This window comes from Cyprinodon variegatus, unplaced genomic scaffold, assembly GCF_000732505.1.
Source record: "Cyprinodon variegatus isolate N-32 unplaced genomic scaffold, C_variegatus-1.0 Scaffold396, whole genome shotgun sequence".
Lineage (NCBI taxonomy): Eukaryota > Metazoa > Chordata > Actinopteri > Cyprinodontiformes > Cyprinodontidae > Cyprinodon > Cyprinodon variegatus.
Window position 1 is genome coordinate 449313 of NW_015150849.1, and position 18944 is coordinate 468256.

General features: G+C 35.9%; 3 protein-coding genes across 4 annotated transcripts; 1 reads left to right on the forward strand and 2 right to left on the reverse strand.

The window, feature by feature from the left end:
• Positions 1-693: 693 nt before the first annotated feature.
• On the reverse strand, positions 694-6320 carry LOC107092821 (hydroxyacylglutathione hydrolase-like protein). Its single transcript, XM_015387479.1, has 8 exons — positions 5971-6320; positions 5700-5764; positions 4456-4573; positions 4267-4375; positions 4018-4121; positions 2378-2479; positions 1138-1217; positions 694-1046 (listed from the first exon to the last, which is right to left on the reverse strand). The coding sequence occupies exons 1-8, from the start codon at positions 6073-6075 to the stop codon at positions 857-859; spliced, it is 873 nt and encodes a 290-aa protein (XP_015242965.1). The 5' UTR covers positions 6076-6320; the 3' UTR covers positions 694-856.
• A 695-nt stretch (positions 6321-7015) lies between these two features.
• Positions 7016-14544, reverse strand: LOC107092812 (hydroxyacylglutathione hydrolase, mitochondrial-like). Of its 2 annotated transcripts, none has more exons than XM_015387470.1 (9): positions 14261-14283; positions 13783-13967; positions 11285-11349; positions 11053-11170; positions 10859-10967; positions 10676-10779; positions 8867-8968; positions 8691-8770; positions 7016-8588 (listed from the first exon to the last, which is right to left on the reverse strand). In XM_015387470.1, the coding sequence occupies exons 2-9, from the start codon at positions 13885-13887 to the stop codon at positions 8489-8491; spliced, it is 783 nt and encodes a 260-aa protein (XP_015242956.1). In that variant the 5' UTR covers positions 13888-13967; positions 14261-14283; the 3' UTR covers positions 7016-8488. The 2 variants fall into 2 exon arrangements, with proteins under 2 accessions (XP_015242956.1, XP_015242955.1); XM_015387469.1 differs by lacking the exon at positions 14261-14283 and adding an exon at positions 14376-14544 and having other exon boundaries at positions 7019-8588.
• A 1260-nt stretch (positions 14545-15804) lies between these two features.
• fahd1 (fumarylacetoacetate hydrolase domain containing 1) lies at positions 15805-17462 on the forward strand. Its single transcript, XM_015387476.1, has one exon. The coding sequence runs from the start codon at positions 15982-15984 to the stop codon at positions 16642-16644; it is 663 nt and encodes a 220-aa protein (XP_015242962.1). The 5' UTR covers positions 15805-15981; the 3' UTR covers positions 16645-17462.
• The last annotated feature ends 1482 nt before the right edge of the window (positions 17463-18944 follow it).

The following is an 18944-nucleotide window of genomic DNA, read 5'->3' on the forward strand; positions in this document are numbered from 1 at the left end:
AAATTGTATCATGACACATATTGGAACACCCATGCCAATGCTAACCTCTAGTAATGAATATGGACATACCAGCATTAACATGATAGACTTGGCTGTTATGAGAAGGTAAACTAGATGCTAGAGAGTTCCAGAATGACCAAAGATTTTTTAGGCTCTCTTGAAGATTCCTCAGCTTTGCCCCAAGCCCACTTATTACTGAGCACTGCAGGTTAGGTGGCTGAAAGAAGGCTCTCACTTTTATTTTTTATTTTTTTGTTGCTTACTAGAGAAATTCAGCTATGAAAGTTTTCAGGTCATAGAAATTTGTTGCATTCACAGCACCCGAAAATATTGTTACGGACGTAATGAAGTAGCTACTAGTAGATTGTGTTGAAATCGAAAGCATGATAATAGGGGAAATGAACAATTTATCTGGGAAAACCACCAGTTTTCCATGATGGAGTTAAAATATTTCATTTTTTCCATTATGCCTTAAGGAAAAGAGTCATGGTTCGGTCCCCATCTTGTAGCATTTTGCCTAAACCCAAACAAAAGAAACAGACATTTTTATTAAACAGACATTTGGTAACTGCGCAGACGCATCGGCAAAAATGTACACTATATTATTAAAATAAGAATAATATAATGGCTACTAATGAAACCCGCCCCCAGAAATGTTTAAAAAAACATCATCCTCTTCTTTAAAGCATTTATTCCCGCCCCCCACACTTTATTTACATGAATGAATGTGTCCACAGAGAAAGGTTAAATATAGCACTATTTAGTCTCTTAGCCTGGTTTAAATTGTGCAAAAATGCTTGTTCATAACATTAACAAATGCTACTAATGGGTCACAGTCTTTAGTACAATACAAGTTTCAGTCACTTTCTTTGATTGCTGAACCCATATGATCTTTAGAGCTCATAAGTAAACCCCACTGCAAAGCCAACATGGCCTGAGGGGGAAGGCTGTCCTTTGGCTTCTTGAATTTATCCTTCTCCTTTCTTAGTGCCCGCATCACCTCTACAGGTTCCGTCTTCCCAGTGAACTTCTGCACAGCTTTCTCCCTGAGATAACAAGAGGACAAATAGGAGAAAACAAAAATAAATAGATATAATTACTATGGTTCCTGTATGTAAACTGAATATCGAAACTCACGAGAGACGGAAGAAAGGGTTGTAATCAAACTCCTCCTGTAATGTGGATGGCACCGTAGGTTTATCATCGTCATCTCTCGCCTAGTGGGCCGAAGAGGAGCGTAAAGATTCCATGAGAATAATGATAAAAAAGACAGAATTCCAGACTGAAATACACATAATTCATGCAGGACGCCTGAAATATTCCTGTACCATACACTATTAACAATTAATAAATTCAATCATTGTAATATTTAAGCTTTTATGAAGATAACCGCAACAACTTGTGCAATAACGAATGTGCAATCACTATTTAATAGCCTGTGCAATTACTATATATATATATATATATATATATATATATGGAAGCACTGTATATACTGTATATACCCCATGCACCTTTTCCTCCTTTTGGGACCTTCTTTTTAGCTATCAAGTGAATTTTTCCTGTGAGATCAATAAAATCTATCTTATCATATCTTATGCATTATGGATTATGAAGAATTTAAAAAAAATCTAATTTATATTCATCAGTTTGTTCAGAAATCCAAACGATTGAGTCAATCTGCCAATCATGCAATTAAAGGACAAATTCTCTTAATTCTTAGCATGTCAGTCATGAAGCAAAAAGTTCAATTTGAGCTGTCATACACTAATAGTTTATTTCCAAAATATATTTACTATTCCTGATAGTTCAATCAGAATTAAATGATCGGCCTTTTAACAATAAAAACCCTTTTCAGCAGCACATGCCTTTTAAAGCTTCTTTTTTTTTTCTACAAAGTACTGTAAACATAAGGGAGAAAAGTCTTTCCCACCAACCAGAGGTTGGCTAGAAATGTTGAAATCTTCTGTTGTCAGATTATTGACATTGCTAAATTTCCCCCATTTCTGCAAAACATTATGTTTATCCTGTGCTTATAACAAGAGAATAACTTTATTTTGTACTTTTCCCACTAAAGCCCCAAACTCCAACTTAAATAATTTTGTTTTAAAATATATGTCAAAATTTACATTTCTATGATAATCTAAAATGTCGGTTTGGCAAAAATTCACAGGTAGAAAAAAAAAAAAAGCCAATACTTTTCCCCCAGAAGCAGAAACGACTTTTCATTTGATTTAACTGATGCCCGCAAAAAATTACAATATTTACTCTTGACAGATCTCTTAAGTAGCTTAAAGGGTTTTTTATCTGGCTTCACCTAAAGTGCAGAAATGTTAGAAAGCAATGTTCTTTTATTGTTTTTGTGCATCATACTTGCCTTGGCCCAGCTCAGCATCTCTTTAACCTTTTCATTTTCTGGTTCCACCAACATGGCAAACTTCAGGTTCTTGATGGTGTTCTCATGTCCACAGAACACCTTCTGCGGATAATAAGAAACTTATTCAAAACAGATTCTGTCACAGTTATCACAGTTGTAAAGGATCCCAATTTTCTAAAATAATATATGATCTCCATGTCAACTAATAAAAAGCCATGGTCAGAGTTTCTTTTTGTTTGTTTTTTTAGCTTTTACGGCACAAGTGGCTCACTTTTCTGACAGTAGGCTGACAGGAAAGGGGATATGAGAGAGGGCAAGAGACATGCGGCAAAGGACCACAGATCAGATTCAAACCCGGGTCAGCCGCGTTGAGCACTAAGGCCTCCATACATGGGTCATGCACGCTAACCACTGCACCAACTGCACACACTCCTCAAAATTGTGCATAAGCTGGTTGACCAAAAGAAGATGAGAATATTTTTCCAACACCAGTTGAAATGCAGAGTATATCTTTCTTGCTCCTACCAAAAAAAAAGTGCTGGTATCATGTTTATCAATAAGGAAGAAGAATAGAGACAAAGAGACAAATAACTGGTGCTTATATTGATATAATTCAATTAAACTATAGCTGTAATAGAACTCGTAAAAAAAAAAACATTTTTCTTTTTTTAACAACATTCTGCTGAGGTGATTGAGGAACAGACAACTCATAGATTACATCTTGAGCCTTCAAATATTCTTTTGATTTAAACTTAGGTTGACTTGTAGGGCCTAGTGGTCAGGGCATTGAGCTTGGAATCCAGAGGTTCTGAGTTCAAGGCCCACTCCCACAGACTGACACTCTGGATGCCTAAGAAAGATCCTTAACCCTTAACTCTTAGGTTTTGCAGACCCTACACTGCTCCCTAGGTGCCAACAATGGGATGGGATGGGTTAAATGCAGGAGTTCATCATCGTTGCTCTGTACTTGTGACAGTGTAAAGTATAAAGTATAAAAAAAGCTGGAAAAAAAATAAATGTTGTCCACCACCATTACGTGATTAAAGTGGGGCGTGGGATGAAGGGGTTTGCCCTACAACCAGAGAGTTTTCGGTTCAAGCACTGGCTCCGGCTTTCAGTGTTGTCATCCCCTTGGGCAAGACAAAAAAAAACACACTAATATGGAAGTTCAGAGCATTAATATATATGGTGCAAATATGCAGTATAAAAACATTTGAGGATGTTTCTAAAAAAAAAAAAAAGACTTCAATCTGCCGCTTCTTGGTGTATACCTTACAGGAAACTTAAATATTAGTTAAATCTACCGATTAATTCAGCTGGCATGGATCTACAGACCTCACCGTGGATAGTAGCACTTACAGAAACTGATGATGGAGTTGCACAAACCTCCCATATATTGTATATAGAGGGATTATGTAGATTGTGAGGACATGTTAAGCTGCACTTAAACAATGATTTTGTGACTATTGAGAGCAAAAGAAAAGATGCAATATACTTTGCCCTGGAATTAGTTTCTCCTCAATTCAGGAGCTTCATTGTGCTAGTCCTAATTTGAAGTCAAAATTTACATTAAGTTGGTGAAAAAAATGGCTAGAAGGGTTGATGGAGAGTAAATATGTTATTTCTTTCAGATCACTCACCGTTTCTGGAGGTAGTGAAGCAAGCACTTTGGTTAGGTTGTGGTGCATTTGTTCTGCTGTACCCTCAAAAAACCTTCCACATCCACCAATAAACAGTGTGTCTCCTATTAGCCAAAAAACAGAACAAGATTTCACAGAGAACTGCAAATAACAAGCCTGTACAGCAAACTGAAAAAGCTAGAAGGTTAAATTCTCAGAGGAAAACCTGTATGTAACTGATCCTCCAACTCTTGATTTGCAGACACAGACCTGTGAACACAGCAGGAGCATCTGTGCAATCATCCTCCCAGACGTAGTAGCATGTATCCCCAGAGGTGTGGCAAGGAGTGAACAGGCACTTCACATTGATGGAGTTAAACTGGAAATGGTAAAAATACCGCAACAATTTGGAACCGCAACTGGTGAGAGTTATTAGCTTCATAGTTAAACTCTGCTTACCTTCAGTTCCTGAGAGTCAATGACTTTATCTGTGAGTCCTTCAATTCGATCATCTGCACCATAAACCCTGAGGCCAGGGATCTCTTTCACTAGAGCCTTATTCCCACGAGCGTGATCCCTGAAAAAACAAAAAATTAAAACAAACACATTGCTTTAAGACCTGAATGGGCTCCATGTTTCAGTTTATGAGGTAAACTCTTAAGGTAAAATAGGTTAGACATGTTAGAGCAGAATAAAGGTAAAATATTCTAAAAGTAAGCGCTTTGAAAACTACAGCAAGATTTAGCAGGTGTTCGCTCGATATTTATGTTAAATCTATGAAACCAAATCAAGCTTATAGAACACAGAAGTTCGTCTTCACTATAGCGGAAACAGAGGCAGAGCCTGAACATTTATATAAGGCTGGCCCGGCAATAACCAATGTATACTGAGAGGTGGCCAATAGTGGATTGGCGCCAGAACCTCAGGGTCAATCTACACTGTTCCAACAGGAACAAGCACAACGTCCATATTTCTAAATAAAGACAAACTATAGTTTCCTACCAACTTTGCTACCAAATAGATGCATATATTTAAACATTCGTCTAGATAAAAGGTATATTGGATAAAATTCTTTGAGGTTTGAGTTCTGGAGCGAACATCTTTTCCATCGTCATTACTTACCTACTTTTATCAATATCATTCTACACTAAATTGATATTTACAAGCACTAATATTTACATAAATTGATCATTTAATAGTTTTTTTTTTAAATAGTTATTTACAGTATCTATAATTTCACTGAAGACTCTTAGATGACTTGCAGAGACACATAATTTTCTCTTTACGGCATATAACACAAAATCTAGTTCTGAAAGAGCATGAATTCTGTACTAATCATTTTTAATGTTCATATATTGATGATGTGTATAATTAAGCACAGTGTTTTTGTTGTCAAGTAATTGTTAATATATATAAAATTAAAATGTTTCGAATATTCTACTGGAGAGAAAAAAAATGGTAGGGGTGGCCATGTTCCCCCATCTAGCTCCACCCCTGAGTGGAAAATGTCCCTTGACTTAGGACAAAGCACATTAAAAAAAGTGAAAACAAAAGCTAACAAATATCAAGTCAAATTCACAGAAAATGAGTCAGTTATCCACATAAAAATGGTAAGAACTTCCATTATAAGACTTTGCAATTGTAGATATTTAAAAATGAAAATCGTGGCCTTTGGTTTGTTTGGCCCCTGACACTGATCTTACCAGTGATAGTGTGTTGTGAGAACACCAATGAGAGACAAGCCTTCTCTTTTGACTATTTCCAGAAGCTGTGGAAAAAAACAGATGATCAATTAACCTTTGTGAGTAATTAATGCAGTCTATTATTTTATTTTTCTTTGTTACAATTTTTTTCTTTTTTTTATTATTTATGATGTCTTTTTGGAATGAGTTTCTACATATAAATGCTTTCAATAAAATCAATTCAAACTTTAGTGAATCAGTGACAGTTGTTGGTGTGAATCTCTGGTCTCACCCGGTGGGGGACAGCGGGGTCCACAGCTAGGGCCTGCTTGCTCTGCTCCTCTATCACCAGGTACATGTAGTTGTCTTCCAGGATGGAGATGACCTTCACCTTCATGTCTCCCACGTTCACATGCACGCGCCTTTCCAATTGACGCCTCCGGAAGACCGCAGCAGCCCTTCTGCAGTAACGGAGCTAATCGGTAAAAGATCAGAAGGCCGCTATAATGATTTACACATCTATTGGAGTTTAACACTATCTGGAGCTAGAATGACAACAATATAATCAACGCTCATCATTATACAAAGAAAGTTGTTGAAGCTGTTTTGCATTCAGACCAGGAAGTTATCCTGACCTAATCAGGCGTCATCTCAGACATTTTAATCGAGTCGGATAAATTCAACCTTTACGGGAAACAAAATTACATACACACACGCACACACACACATATATATATATATATATATATATATATATATATATATATATATATACATAGGGTTGCCAATTGTCCTGTATTATTATAAGAAACAAAATTAGGTGTCTAATTGAAATCAGTTGAAGTCAATTCAAACACAAATAAGACAACAATCAATTCATAATGTTGGTAGGATGGAAGACATTGCCTGATTGTCCCTTATTTGATTTTCAAGAAATTGGCAACACTGTAAAATCAGTCAACTTTTCAAAGAAATACATAAATCAGAATTAAAGAGAGCAATGACTAAAAAAGTACATGTTATCCATATATATATAAGTTACAGCTTTCAAATTATTTTTCTTATTTTACTGTTTTGTAAAAACAGTAAAATATTTGTTTGTATATACATCTATATATATATATAGATATATATATATATCTATATATATATAGATATATACATACATACACACACACATATATACGTATATATATATATATTTATACACACATATATATATACATATACACACATATATATGTACATATACACATATATATACACACACACACATACACATATATATCTGTTACAGTTTTCAAATGATTTTCTTGTAAGTTTACCATTTTGTTTGGCAAGAAAGCTACAAAAGGTGCTTCACAACCAAAAAAGGGATTTTAATATTTCAAATAACAGTTGACTTTCTTTCAACTGATGTTTTATTGCTTATTCTAAAGAACATCATGCAGTGCTCTTTAATAAATCGTGCTTTACAGACATTCAGTAAATGTATCATGTTTTAGTGACACACTCATCAGTCATGATGAAACTAGAACTTAATCTGTTCTGTTGAATTTCTAGTTTTAAAGCAAATGAAGAACTGACATGAGACAATCACACTAAAACTGATTTAAAACATACTTTTCATATGAAATCCTTCCACAGAAATGATTCATTGTTCCTTACAGAGCTCCCATTTATTATGAAATGGGCAGAAAAAAAAGTTAGAACTTGAATATATTAACATTTTTAAGCATTTACAAATAAAAATAAAAGCATCTCTCTGGGTTGCCAATTGTCCCATATTATTATTATAAGAAACAAAATCAGGTGTCTAATTTAATTAGATAGGCTCAATATAAATGTTTACAAAGTCAATTCAAACACAAATAAGACAACAATCAATTCATAATGTTGGTAGGATGGAAGACATTGCCTGATTGTCCCTTATTTGATTTTCAAAAAGTTGGCAACACTGTAAAATCGGTCAACTTTTTAAAAAAGATACATAAATCAGAATGAAAGAGAGCAATGACTGAAAAAGTACATGTTATCCATATATATAAGTTATAGCTTATAAATTATTTTTCTTATTTTACTGTTTTGTTTAGCAAGAAAGCTAAAAAAGGTGCTTCACTACACGAACTGTATGACGGGTATAGTGTTCACACAAAAAAACAAGGATTTTAATATTTCAAATAACATTTGACTTTCTTTAAACAGATGTTTTTTATTGCTTATTCTGAAGAACATCATGCAGTGCTCTTTTATAAATTGTGCTTTAAAGACATTCAGTAAATGTATCATGTTTTAGTGACACACCAATCAGTCATGATGAAACTAGAACTTAATCTGTTCAGTTGAATTCTAATTTTAAAGCAAATGAAGAACTGACACAATGAGACAATCACACTAAAACTGATTTTAAACAAAACTACTATTTCATATTAATCCTTCCACAGAAATGATTGATTGTTCCTTACAGAGCTCCCATTCATTATGAAAATTACACACTGAATGAAAGTGTTAGAACTTCAATATATTAACATTTTTAAGCATTTACAAATTAAAATAAATGCATCTCTTAAAGCCATATATTCTTTAAAACAGTCGCATCAACATTCCCCAAACTATCCAAATAGAACTCCATGAAGAAAACATACAGTTTTGATGCATCTCATCTTTAGTGCTAACAGTGGATACATTCAGCAAGGGATGAATGTAGTGGATCTATTCTAAATGGCTTTGAGGTCTAGCTGTATTTATTTGTTAGTTTGATGGAAAAGTGGCAGTCCTTTAAGGAGATAAAAGCAAGAAACCACCGGACTTTACTCCTTAGGAACCCGGAAGCTGTCTTTTTCTTTTCGGAGGCTTCTCATGGTTTCAATTGGATCTGTCTGCTTCACGTGGTCCTGGACAGACTTCTCTCTGAAACAGACATCACAATAAATGAGAGTAAGGAAGGCACATTTTATGCTCTGAAATAAACTACAATCCTCTAACTGAACTGTTCCATCAAGCTGTACATACTTTACTCTCATAAAGGGATTAAATGTAAATTCATCAGCCAAAGTAGAAGGGATGGTTGGCTCTCCATCGTTGCACTTCTCCTGCAGAAAAACAAACACAGTAAACAGAAAGCTGCTCATCTTTATAAAGACCTGGATTCTTTTCAGACATCAGACTCCAGCGATAAAGTCCAATACCTTTGCCCATGCGAGCTTCTTCTGAATGACTTCATTGTGCGGTTCAACATGGCGTGCAAATTTCAGATTGCTGACTGTATACTCATGGCCACAGTAAACACGCTTTAAAAAGGAAAAAATAAAGAATTAAAAAATAGAAGTTAGCAACCTCCTGATATCTGTTTAAGTATCAATTTGTGTCTAAACTCCACTCCACAAGCTGACGGCGTGATTATTACCATGCTGGCTCTACAGAGACATAAACAGTTCCAGCAGCAATGTTTCAAGCTATGACTCAGTGTTATTGTTGTGTACTGATTAGCAGTATAGTTTTGAATAGTGTTGTTAAGTAGCATTTTCAATAGATATTCTATCAACAGATGAGCATTTATTTTTAAAATCATGGCATCCTGCTGGCTTATTATTTTTGATCTTTGTGTTGTGCACAGTTTTCAGCTCTTATTTATATTTACAATAACAGCACTGCATGCGTGCAATGGGGTAAAAAGGGATCAGGTAATACAAGATTTATCTTCCCTCTGTTCCTTTTTGTTCATGTATAGAAAAAAGAAGAAGATTGTGAAATGACATAAATAAATAAATAAATACATAAAATAAAGTAATGGGACTAAGCCAGTTAGAACCAACTAATGAAATTGTGAAAATAATAACAGAAAGTCTAATATCCAGTAAAAATAAAAAAGAGCATTAAGACACTAATAGCGCTCGGTTTACAGTTGGAATATTGTTGTTGAATGAAGTAGAAGCTGAAGCTGCAGAGGCATTCAAACATCCCTGTAGAGTTGATTGATGCAGGACTAAACAAACTGCCTTATTAATACTTATGACAGTAATATTCTTAGTCTCCACAGTCTAATGCAAAAAATCAGAGGGAAGAACAATACAGCTTTGGGCTGCAACTAACAATTCATTTGCAAACTGATTAATCTGTTGCTTAGTTTTTTTCGATTAATTGATTAATAATCAGATAGCCAAAGGTTCCTTAAAGATTTTTTTTTTTTTTTTTTTTATGAAATCAAAGCAGGTGAAACTTAAAACTTTTCCACCTGAGGAGTTCTGGATGGAGAATATTGACAGACAAAATGTTTTTTTTTTTTATCTTAAATACTAAATGTTTATATAGTTTTCTTACAATTTTGATTAAATTACTGCTCTAAATGGGTTGCTCGGTCAGCTAAAGGCGTATTTTACAGTCTATACTCCTCCGGTTAACGATTAATCGATTACTGTACTAGTTGGTGATTATTTAAATAATTAATTAACCAATTAATTGTTTCAGCCCTAGGTGACTGAAAATCTACACCAACATGTTCTGTTGTACGTTCAACCTACTCCATCCCTGTGCCTGAAGAAACAACATAATCCTGCAAAGAACACGCTTCACTCTGAGGATGATGTGCTCAAGCTGCAGTTTGTCAGCCCACAGCATTTTATTATATAGTCCAAATAGCAGTTTTGGTCTCATCTGTCCTGCTGTGTTCTTTGGCCTTCACGTTTTATTTTGTCCTAAACAAACATCTGGGGCCTTTAGAGAACAGCTGCATTCAGAATGACACTTAAAATACGCATAGATAGGCTTTTGTTTTAACCAGTTGCATCCTGAAGGTATCAGGAAAATGATGGTAAATATATCATGGAAAACTTCTCAGTTTTCCATAAATGTTGAAAAGTTCTTTGTTTTCTTTTTTGTAGTAATCCAATACTTTTGTGTGATTTCACTACATAAAGTCCCAACGAAATACCCATAGTTATGTGGCTCTAATGGGAGAAAATATAAAAACTTTAAAGAAATACGAATCCTTTATTTACCGTTTCCGGAGGAAGACGTCCCAGAATCTCTATCAAGGCTTTGTACATCTGCTCTGCCGTACCCTCAAAGAATTTACCACAGCCAGCCACAAATAAAGTGTCACCTGCATGCAGACAAACACAACATGTAAGTCATTTTAGAGCACAGAGAGGAACATGAAGAAGGTAAGGATATTAGCAAACCGGTGAAAACAGCAGGTGGCTCTGAGCTGTTTTCTTTAGTCACGTAGTAGCAGATGTGACCGGTTGTGTGACAAGGCGTGAACAGGCATTTCACGTTGAGTGATCCAAGCTTAACCGAAAAAAAGAAATGTGTGCAAATTATTGAGCTTACTAAAGTGTTATAGCACAAAAAAAGAGCCATGCTACAGCCTTACCTTGAAGCTGTTGGAGTGGGAAACTTTTTTTGTAATGGCATCGACTCTGTCGTCTCCTCCATAGACCTTTAGCCCTGGCATAAGCTTCACCATCTTCTCATTTCCGCCTGCATGATCCCTAAAACAGCAGAGGAGGAGTTGTGTGCAGCTATAAAACATACCTTGATGGGTAAAGCCTGAATTCTGCGAATCGAGTTTGCAACTGGGTTAAATGTGTTAATAGGAAGCATACCAGTGGTGATGGGTGGTCAGAACGGTTGTGAGTTTAACGCCGTGTTTTCGGACAGCTTCAACAACCTGTTATAGGCACACACAAAAAAAGAGGAAAGAACTGAAGTTAAGCTGTGTTAGTAGAGCAGGAATGAATAGAGTCAAGTAAAAGAGGAATCATTTAGGCTGTGAATCAAGTCAGAAAACAATGTCAGGTTGAGTTTTCTAAAGGGGAGAAAACTTTAAGGAAAATGTAATTTAGGAGGATAAATATCTAAAATGTAGCCCAAAAAATAATAAAGATATAATTTAATAGACTGCCTAGATTGAGGGGGTTAAACCTTCATTCCTCAGGAGCCAGCATCCTGCCTGTCCAAGATGTCACCCTAATCTAACACATCTAAACAAAAAGGTAAAAAAAAAAAAAAAGGGTAAATCTATAGGCAAGGCAATTTTATTTGTACAGCACAATGCAGTACATGGACAATTCAAAGAGCTTTACAGGAATTAGCTAATAAAATAAAGTAAAAAAGCAAATAAAGAATAAAAAAGAAAAGAAAAACAAAACAATTGAGCTACACCCCTAAACTGATAATTCCTCAGTTAGCAGTTTATCTTCAACAGTCAAATGATACCAATTGAATAATTCATGATCAGGGCTGTGTAAAAACTGGAGCCATACTGAGAAGGTCACTGAGTCATCAATAAAGCAAGTTAAGCAAGAACACATAAAAAAAGGAGGAAGCAGGAAAACCAGCTCTTACGGACAGCAGTTTCCATATTAAGAATGGATTTTTTTTTTTCCTCAAATTTGTCAACTAGCAAAAGGTATACTTAAAAAAAACAAATAAAGAAAACATCCTAAATAATCTGTTATAATGTGAAATTATAATATGTTCTTCTGCTGGTTAATCCAGGCAGAGTGTCTGTTCTGACTGGACTGGCTTGAGGTTAGAGATTGGACAAGCTGGCAGGTCAAACGCTGAGACACAAAGCAAACAACCGTGCATGCTCAGTGACTCCTAAAGTTAAATTAAAACCAGATCTTAGCTCAACATGCTTGTTCTACCCTGCAGCTGGACAGACAATTGTCTTTATCTTGATTAATGGTTTTCCAAGTTTTCTGAAGCCATTTCAAACTTTCTCTTTGGACTCAGGAGGCTATATAGATATTCTTTATAAGACAGATCATATTGATAGATTGCTGGTAACCAGAGGTGTATAAAGCACTGAAAAAATACCTTAACAAGAAAACACTTCGTTAAAAGTGAAAATCACTGATAAATAATTACATTAAAGTCAAAAAATTGTTCACAATAGGGAAAATGAAAACAAAAGTACTAAATTTTTTGTACATAATTAGAAGCAGAACATATTTTTTCGATTGGTCCCTTCGTTTGGGTAAAAAATTCTGGAGGATTTGTTGAAAACCCATTTTGAACTCTAAAAGAAATTCTAACAGCATTGTCCAAACAAACTCACTATAACCAAAAACCCACGAAGAATGACATGCATCACAGGTGCACTGTGTTAAAAGTGCTTTATGTAAGAATAAATGAAATGTCTCTACTCTGTCTTGGAGAAAAACAAAAGAAAACTAAAATCCATTGTCTCAAAATGACTTACAAGCAAAACAAAATAATTTTCTCTGCATTTTTAAGTCTTTTTTTTTTTATCCAAGTAAAAAAAAAACACTATTTAGAACTTCCTTTGACTATTCAAATGAAACTTAACTGAAGCATCATTACTTTACATTTGTGGTCCAACTGTTTTATTTGCTTAACTACCTGCTTTTATCTTTACTTGCTTTTTAATTTTCCTTCTATTTTACTGTAAAGCTATTTGTCTATGTACTAAATTGTGCTGCACAAAAAACGTGCCTTTCCTTACACTTTACCATTAACAATGCAGGCAGGTTAAAGAGTCTGAGTCTGACATATAGGAAACTTTGCAAATCTTCTTTTGGGAAGTAAGCTTGTATAAGAGATGCAAACAGTAACTTTTAAACAAGGTGCAAGAGGAGAAATGGGCTCCAGTATGCTCCCGCACGTCTTCAATAGACGGTCCCTCTCGGGAGCGGGAACACGGTTGTGCATATGCTTTTTTTTTTACAAGTAGAGAGGGCAGATCTTTTGAAAAATTTGCGAAAATCCTCCATTATACCTTTAAGCACCATAAATAACCTTCTCACCCCTCTGAAGAAATAAAATAAATGTTTTTGAAAAGGAATACTGAAAACCTATCCAGTAAGCATTGTATGGACCAGCAGTTCTGCTGAGCCTCCATTTAAAGAAAATACAGATCCTTAAAAAAGTAATAAAGTACTATAACATAATAAATCTTAGTTACTTCCCACCTCTGTTAACAATTCAAGCTATGCTCAATGCAAATAGAGCAGTGACACAACTTACAGCTGAATTATTTATCTGACTAAACCTGTTTGATTTAACTGGACAGGCTTTAAGCAATTAGTTGATTAAACAGTATTTACACATTTTAAATAGCATAATTAATATAGACCTTAATTGGCTCCACAGGATCAACAATGGCAGCTTCCTTAGAGTCTTCATCGATCAGCAGGTACATGTAGTTGTCACTGAGCGCTGGTAGAAGTTCAACCCTCATGTTGGCTTGTTGGATTAGATGGGATTTCCTCACAGTGCTGTGAAGGAGAGCAGCTGCCTGGGACTTCGCTTCCACAGAGGCTAAATAGGAAGAAGCAAAACCATGTTTTCTGTTTAACTTTGATTTATACCTTAAAATGGTCACGATCTGATCATTAAAGACCAATAATTTTACGTTATAAATACGGGAAAAAAGGACGACGTGTTGACTGTTTACATCAGCGCTTCAAATAAAAGTTAGCTTAACCTTTCTCTTTTAAAATGCACTTATAACGTCCCATTTATTCCCCCTATTAATATTTTAACATGAGTCTGAAAGTTTCTTTGTCATATGTTTTGTCATAATTACTGTAATTATAATATTTTGGACGGACCAGCCCAGAATCCTCACAGGAGACATAAACACATCAACAGCTCCGTGACATCGATCCTAAACAAGCTAGCATGCTAAATGTTAGCAAACTGCGGCATAAATCAGGACGGACATACCAAACTTAAAGGCTGTAGCTGCTCCTATCAGAGTGCAGGCACTCCCCACCAGTGACTTGAATAACATTACAGTAACTACAGTCTTATCGCGGCTGTGCAAACCAGAAAAGTTTGGTTTTTGGTTCAATTCCGCCTCCGCCTCCTTTTCAGCGCTATCCTTCCAGGCATAACTAATCAAATTTGATAGTGTTTTCCTAAAATAATGATTATCATCTAGTAGATGTGGACGTGATTAACAAGTGCACTTTATAAAACACATAGGAAAAACTAAACGAACAGATCGACTGCTAAATGTCACAGTTTTGACTTTGAGTTTTAGTTATGCAAACTTGTCCTCTGGCTTACCGTAGGTTAATGATCCACTTCTTAGTCATAAATATCAGATGTTGCATGAGCTCTATGATCCCGCCATATTGTGAGTGTCAGGGTGTACATACTACTACTACTACTACTACTACTACTACTACAACTAACACTACTATTACTACCACTATTACTACTACTACTAGCATTAGCACTACCCCTACTACTACTACTACTACCACTACCACTACTATACCACCACTACTACTACTACTACTATACTACCACTACTACTACTACCACTATTACCACTACTACTAGCACTGCTACTACTACTAGCACTACCACTACTACTACTACCACTACTATTACTACCACTACTACTACTGCTACTTCCGCTACTACTACCACTACTACTACTACTTCTAATAATAATAATCATAATAACGGGTGGGGTGTAACTAGTTAACTAAAGTAACATTTTAGAAAAAAATACTTTAACGTTTAGTTTTACTGTACAGTATTTATGTAATTTTACTTGAGTAAAAAAATAGTAAGTAGAGCAAAAGAAGACTGGTTTTATACATTTTATGTAAAATGTTTTGAGAAAAATGTTTCTTATGTAGGAATTTGTTATTTTATGTGTATATCATTTTTTTTTGTTTTTTTTTTTGCAAGTTCTATTTTGCACATAATATCCTTCAACTGCATGATTTCTAAACATTAAATCAAATGTGTGCCAGTAGCCTTTTTACTCTAATATTCATACTTTCACTTTTATTTGGGTAAAAAAAATGTAAAGCTAGTGTTAATTCAACTACAGTTTTTGTTTTTGAATGTGTTGTTCAAATTAATACTGCATTTAAGAGCAGTTATAGATGATAAAATATTAATGAACAGACAAATAATGGACGGAGTAATAAATAGGTTGGTGTAGATATGACAGACTAGATTGGTGAAGAAATGGAAGGAGAAAATCTAGAATAATCAATTTTTTATTTTTAGATGTGATTGTTTGTGTTACTGGTCTCCGATAGTAATCCAACATGTGCATATATATGTTTTAATTTCTTACCACCGTTCTTAACGCAAACTCTTCTGCTTTCCAGCTATCCTCATAAGGGAAATTTGCCACTCGTAATATGGCGGACTTAATGACGCATCGGTTCAAGGTATAGAAACAACCCAGCGCGGCTTCTAACTCTTCTACGTCTATGCTGCAGTTTCCGGTCGGTCAAAGTATGCAGTGCTGACCTGCTTCTAAAGTCAAACATCTGAACAAACAGCTGGAGTTTTTCCCACAATGACAGCGCGGAATATAGCCCGATTTTGGGAATGGGGACGAAAGATCATTTGCGTCGGAAGAAACTACGCGGACCACGCAAAAGAGCTGAAAAATGCCATCCCTACGGAGCCTGTCGTGTTCCTGAAGCCTCCAAGCGCATATCTGAGAGAGGGCTCCCCGATCCTGGTGCCTCTGTACAGCAACGACCTGCACCACGAGGTGGAGTTAGGGGTGGTGATCGGGAAAGGTGGCACAGCCATCCCACAGTCCACCGCCATGGAGCATGTAGCTGGCTACGCCTTATGCTTGGACATGACAGCCCGGGACATTCAGGAAGAATGCAAGTCCAAAGGTCTTCCCTGGACCATGGCCAAGGGCTTCAACACCTCCTGTCCTGTCAGCGACTTCATCCCCAAAGAGCGCATCCCTGACCCGGGGAACGTCCAGCTCTGGCTGAAGGTGAACGGCAAGGTGCGACAGAGCGGCAGCACCTCGCAGATGATCTTCTCCGTCCCTTATCTCATCAGCTACATCAGCGACTTCATCAGTCTAGAGGAGGGGGACCTCATTCTGACCGGGACTCCTAAAGGGGTCTCTGCCGTGCAGGAGCACGATGAGCTGCAGGCTGGCATCCAGGACATACTTACTATGAACTTCAAAGTGGAGAGACCAGACCATTAGGAGAAGAAACGGCAGGGAAACAATCCCCAGCAGGTGGCAGCACTGAGCCACCAACTGTGTAGTTTAATAATTTCTATTAATCTAGATTTGATTAATTTATATTGTCCTTAAACCAAATCAGAATCAAATACATAAAAACCTGTCTCAGTTGACAGTTGTTAAAGTGCTCTCTATATATTTAAAAATTAATTATATACAAAATTAATAATACTTTTCACTCATTTTTTTATGTATTTTGTTCTTTTAAGAGATTTCCCCCCCTCTTTTATGAAGAATTATTGAGTTTGTGACATTTTAATAAATGTTATTGTATTTTAGATTTCTCAAAAGGACTCTTCAGTCTCATTAATTAAAGTAATACATATTTAAATGAATACAAAATATGAAGAAAATGTCTTAATAGTTAAATTCTGTGTAAGATTTAGAATATTGTAATAAGTGTATGGATCAGACGGAAACAAAGAGCCACTTGAAAGTATTCTTTCTGTAATGCAAGAAGTGAAATGTCCACATGTAGTTAAATTCAGATGTTATGTTCCAGTCTAAAGTTGCCATTTCTGTTTTGAAAATGTATGTAACATTACCTAAGATTTAAAATGGCTTATTTTCTAATATTTTTTAATAATCTCTTTCATTTGTCATTGCGACTTTATACATTACAATGAAATCTGTCCTCTTCATTCAACCCATCCCTCAGGGAGCAATTTAATAAGTCAAATATTAGATTTTGGTGGAAGGTTTTTTAAATAGCAGGCTGCGTTTTCACATCAAGGAAACACTGGGCAGCTAAAGGGGAACAAGACAGATTGACTGTCTCCAGATCTCATTCCTACATTTAACATTTGAGGAAGGTTGAGGTCTTTGGGGACCAAGAAGCTCCTTGAAGGGCTCATAGTATCAGAATATTAGAAAAAACTGTGTCTCTCTCAGTTATGTCAGTCAGATTTGCAACACTTTTATGTTTTTTTTTAGTTTTGATGCTCTGCATAATTTAATTTCAAAAACTTTATTTCAAATCTGCACACATTTTACAATACATATAATGACAAACAATACATATTCATGGCTTGAAAAGGGGATGGAAGAAGATAAAAGCTTATACATGTCCAATCCCCTCCCGCTCATCCCAGGGACACTCCCAAGATCTGCAAACGACAAGACAAAGACAGGAAAAACAACCCATCCACACTCATGCATACAAGACAACACACTGGCCCAACGCTCCCTGTCCCGTAATTAAGATACTGAAAAGAAAAGGAAAAGAAAAACTTTTTCAAGATACATTCTGTAACTGATATTAGTGTAAAAAAACATATTTTTTAGGATTCAACTTTAATCTATTCTAATTTTCAGTTGATATTCTGTTGTCAATTAGAAGACAGATTGTTCATTTATTTGCATGTGAGAAAATGTAAAAAAATCAAACCACCTCTGCATTTTTAGAAGTATTGTTTTGTCTTTCAGTTTAGTAAACGGATTAATTTGCTTAGCTCAGCTCAGCATATGAGAACAATGTCGTATGCAATTTGTCATGCAAACACTACTCGTGGTTAAATTGTATTGATTTTTAGGGTGTGTAGCTTCAACATTGTTGGGGGCTTGTTTTAAACATCTTTTCAAGGTTTGAGCACCATTCTCCCACAGGCTTCTCTCTTTTCAACATCAAACAAAGTTTCTATCAACCTGTCTCAGGCTCATCTGTTGTAACCTGAGTCAGGCTACATCATCGTGCTCACCTGCAGGGCATGTTACTATAGGACTAACCCTCCCTGGTCCTCAGAGAACCAATGTACCCATCATTTAAACATTTATCACCAATTTAATAAGAGCTGGGAGCTGGGAGTGCATTTACAGAGCAGTTTTCCTAACCGCAGAGTCCGAGAGGAGCTTTGTATAACTTATGTTCCCAGCAGATGTCGTCCTTTATGAGATATGAATCATTCAAGTCAACTTCTTTTGTGTGACTGGAGGTATTATCTTCTCCCGGCTATTAACAAAGACATCAAAGCCCGACCTCAGCTCTGATTTAACACTCACAACATTAAGCTGCAATGTTGTCACCAAGCCGCAGCCTGAAAAGGTATATTTGACTCTTCTGAGGGGAGCGTGGATTACACAGAGATCGCAAGTTTCCCATCCTACACAAACCAACGGTAATGTCAGCTGGGATGTGAAATGTAGCCAGGTGGAAACAGGTGAAGTTTTATGAGGGGAATGTTTGTGTGAGCTGAGGAGATCATAATACACTTTCACACAGCTGTCAGCATTATGTACAGTACCATGTCATCGTCTGAGTGATT

Excerpts from the sequence above, each read along its gene's own strand:
- LOC107092821 (XM_015387479.1), bottom strand. The coding sequence starts at position 6,075 with ATGAAGGTGAAGGTCATCTCCATCCTGGAAGACAACTACATGTACCTG. Across the intron at positions 2,480-4,017 it reads CTTCACTACCTCCAGAAACG|AAGGTGTTCTGTGGACATGA; the intron begins GTGAGTGATCTG and ends TATTATCCGCAG. Across the intron at positions 1,047-1,137 it reads AACCCTTTCTTCCGTCTCTC|GGAGAAAGCTGTGCAGAAGT; the intron begins GTGAGTTTCGAT and ends TTGTTATCTCAG.
- fahd1 (XM_015387476.1), top strand. The coding sequence starts at position 15,982 with ATGACAGCGCGGAATATAGCCCGATTTTGGGAATGGGGACGAAAGATC.
- LOC107092812 (XM_015387469.1), bottom strand. The coding sequence starts at position 14,442 with ATGTTATTCAAGTCACTGGTGGGGAGTGCCTGCACTCTGATAGGAGCA. Across the intron at positions 8,969-10,675 it reads GACGTCTTCCTCCGGAAACG|CGTGTTTACTGTGGCCATGA; the intron begins GTAAATAAAGGA and ends TCCTTTTTAAAG. Across the intron at positions 8,589-8,690 it reads AATCCCTTTATGAGAGTAAA|AGAGAAGTCTGTCCAGGACC; the intron begins GTATGTACAGCT and ends TGTCTGTTTCAG.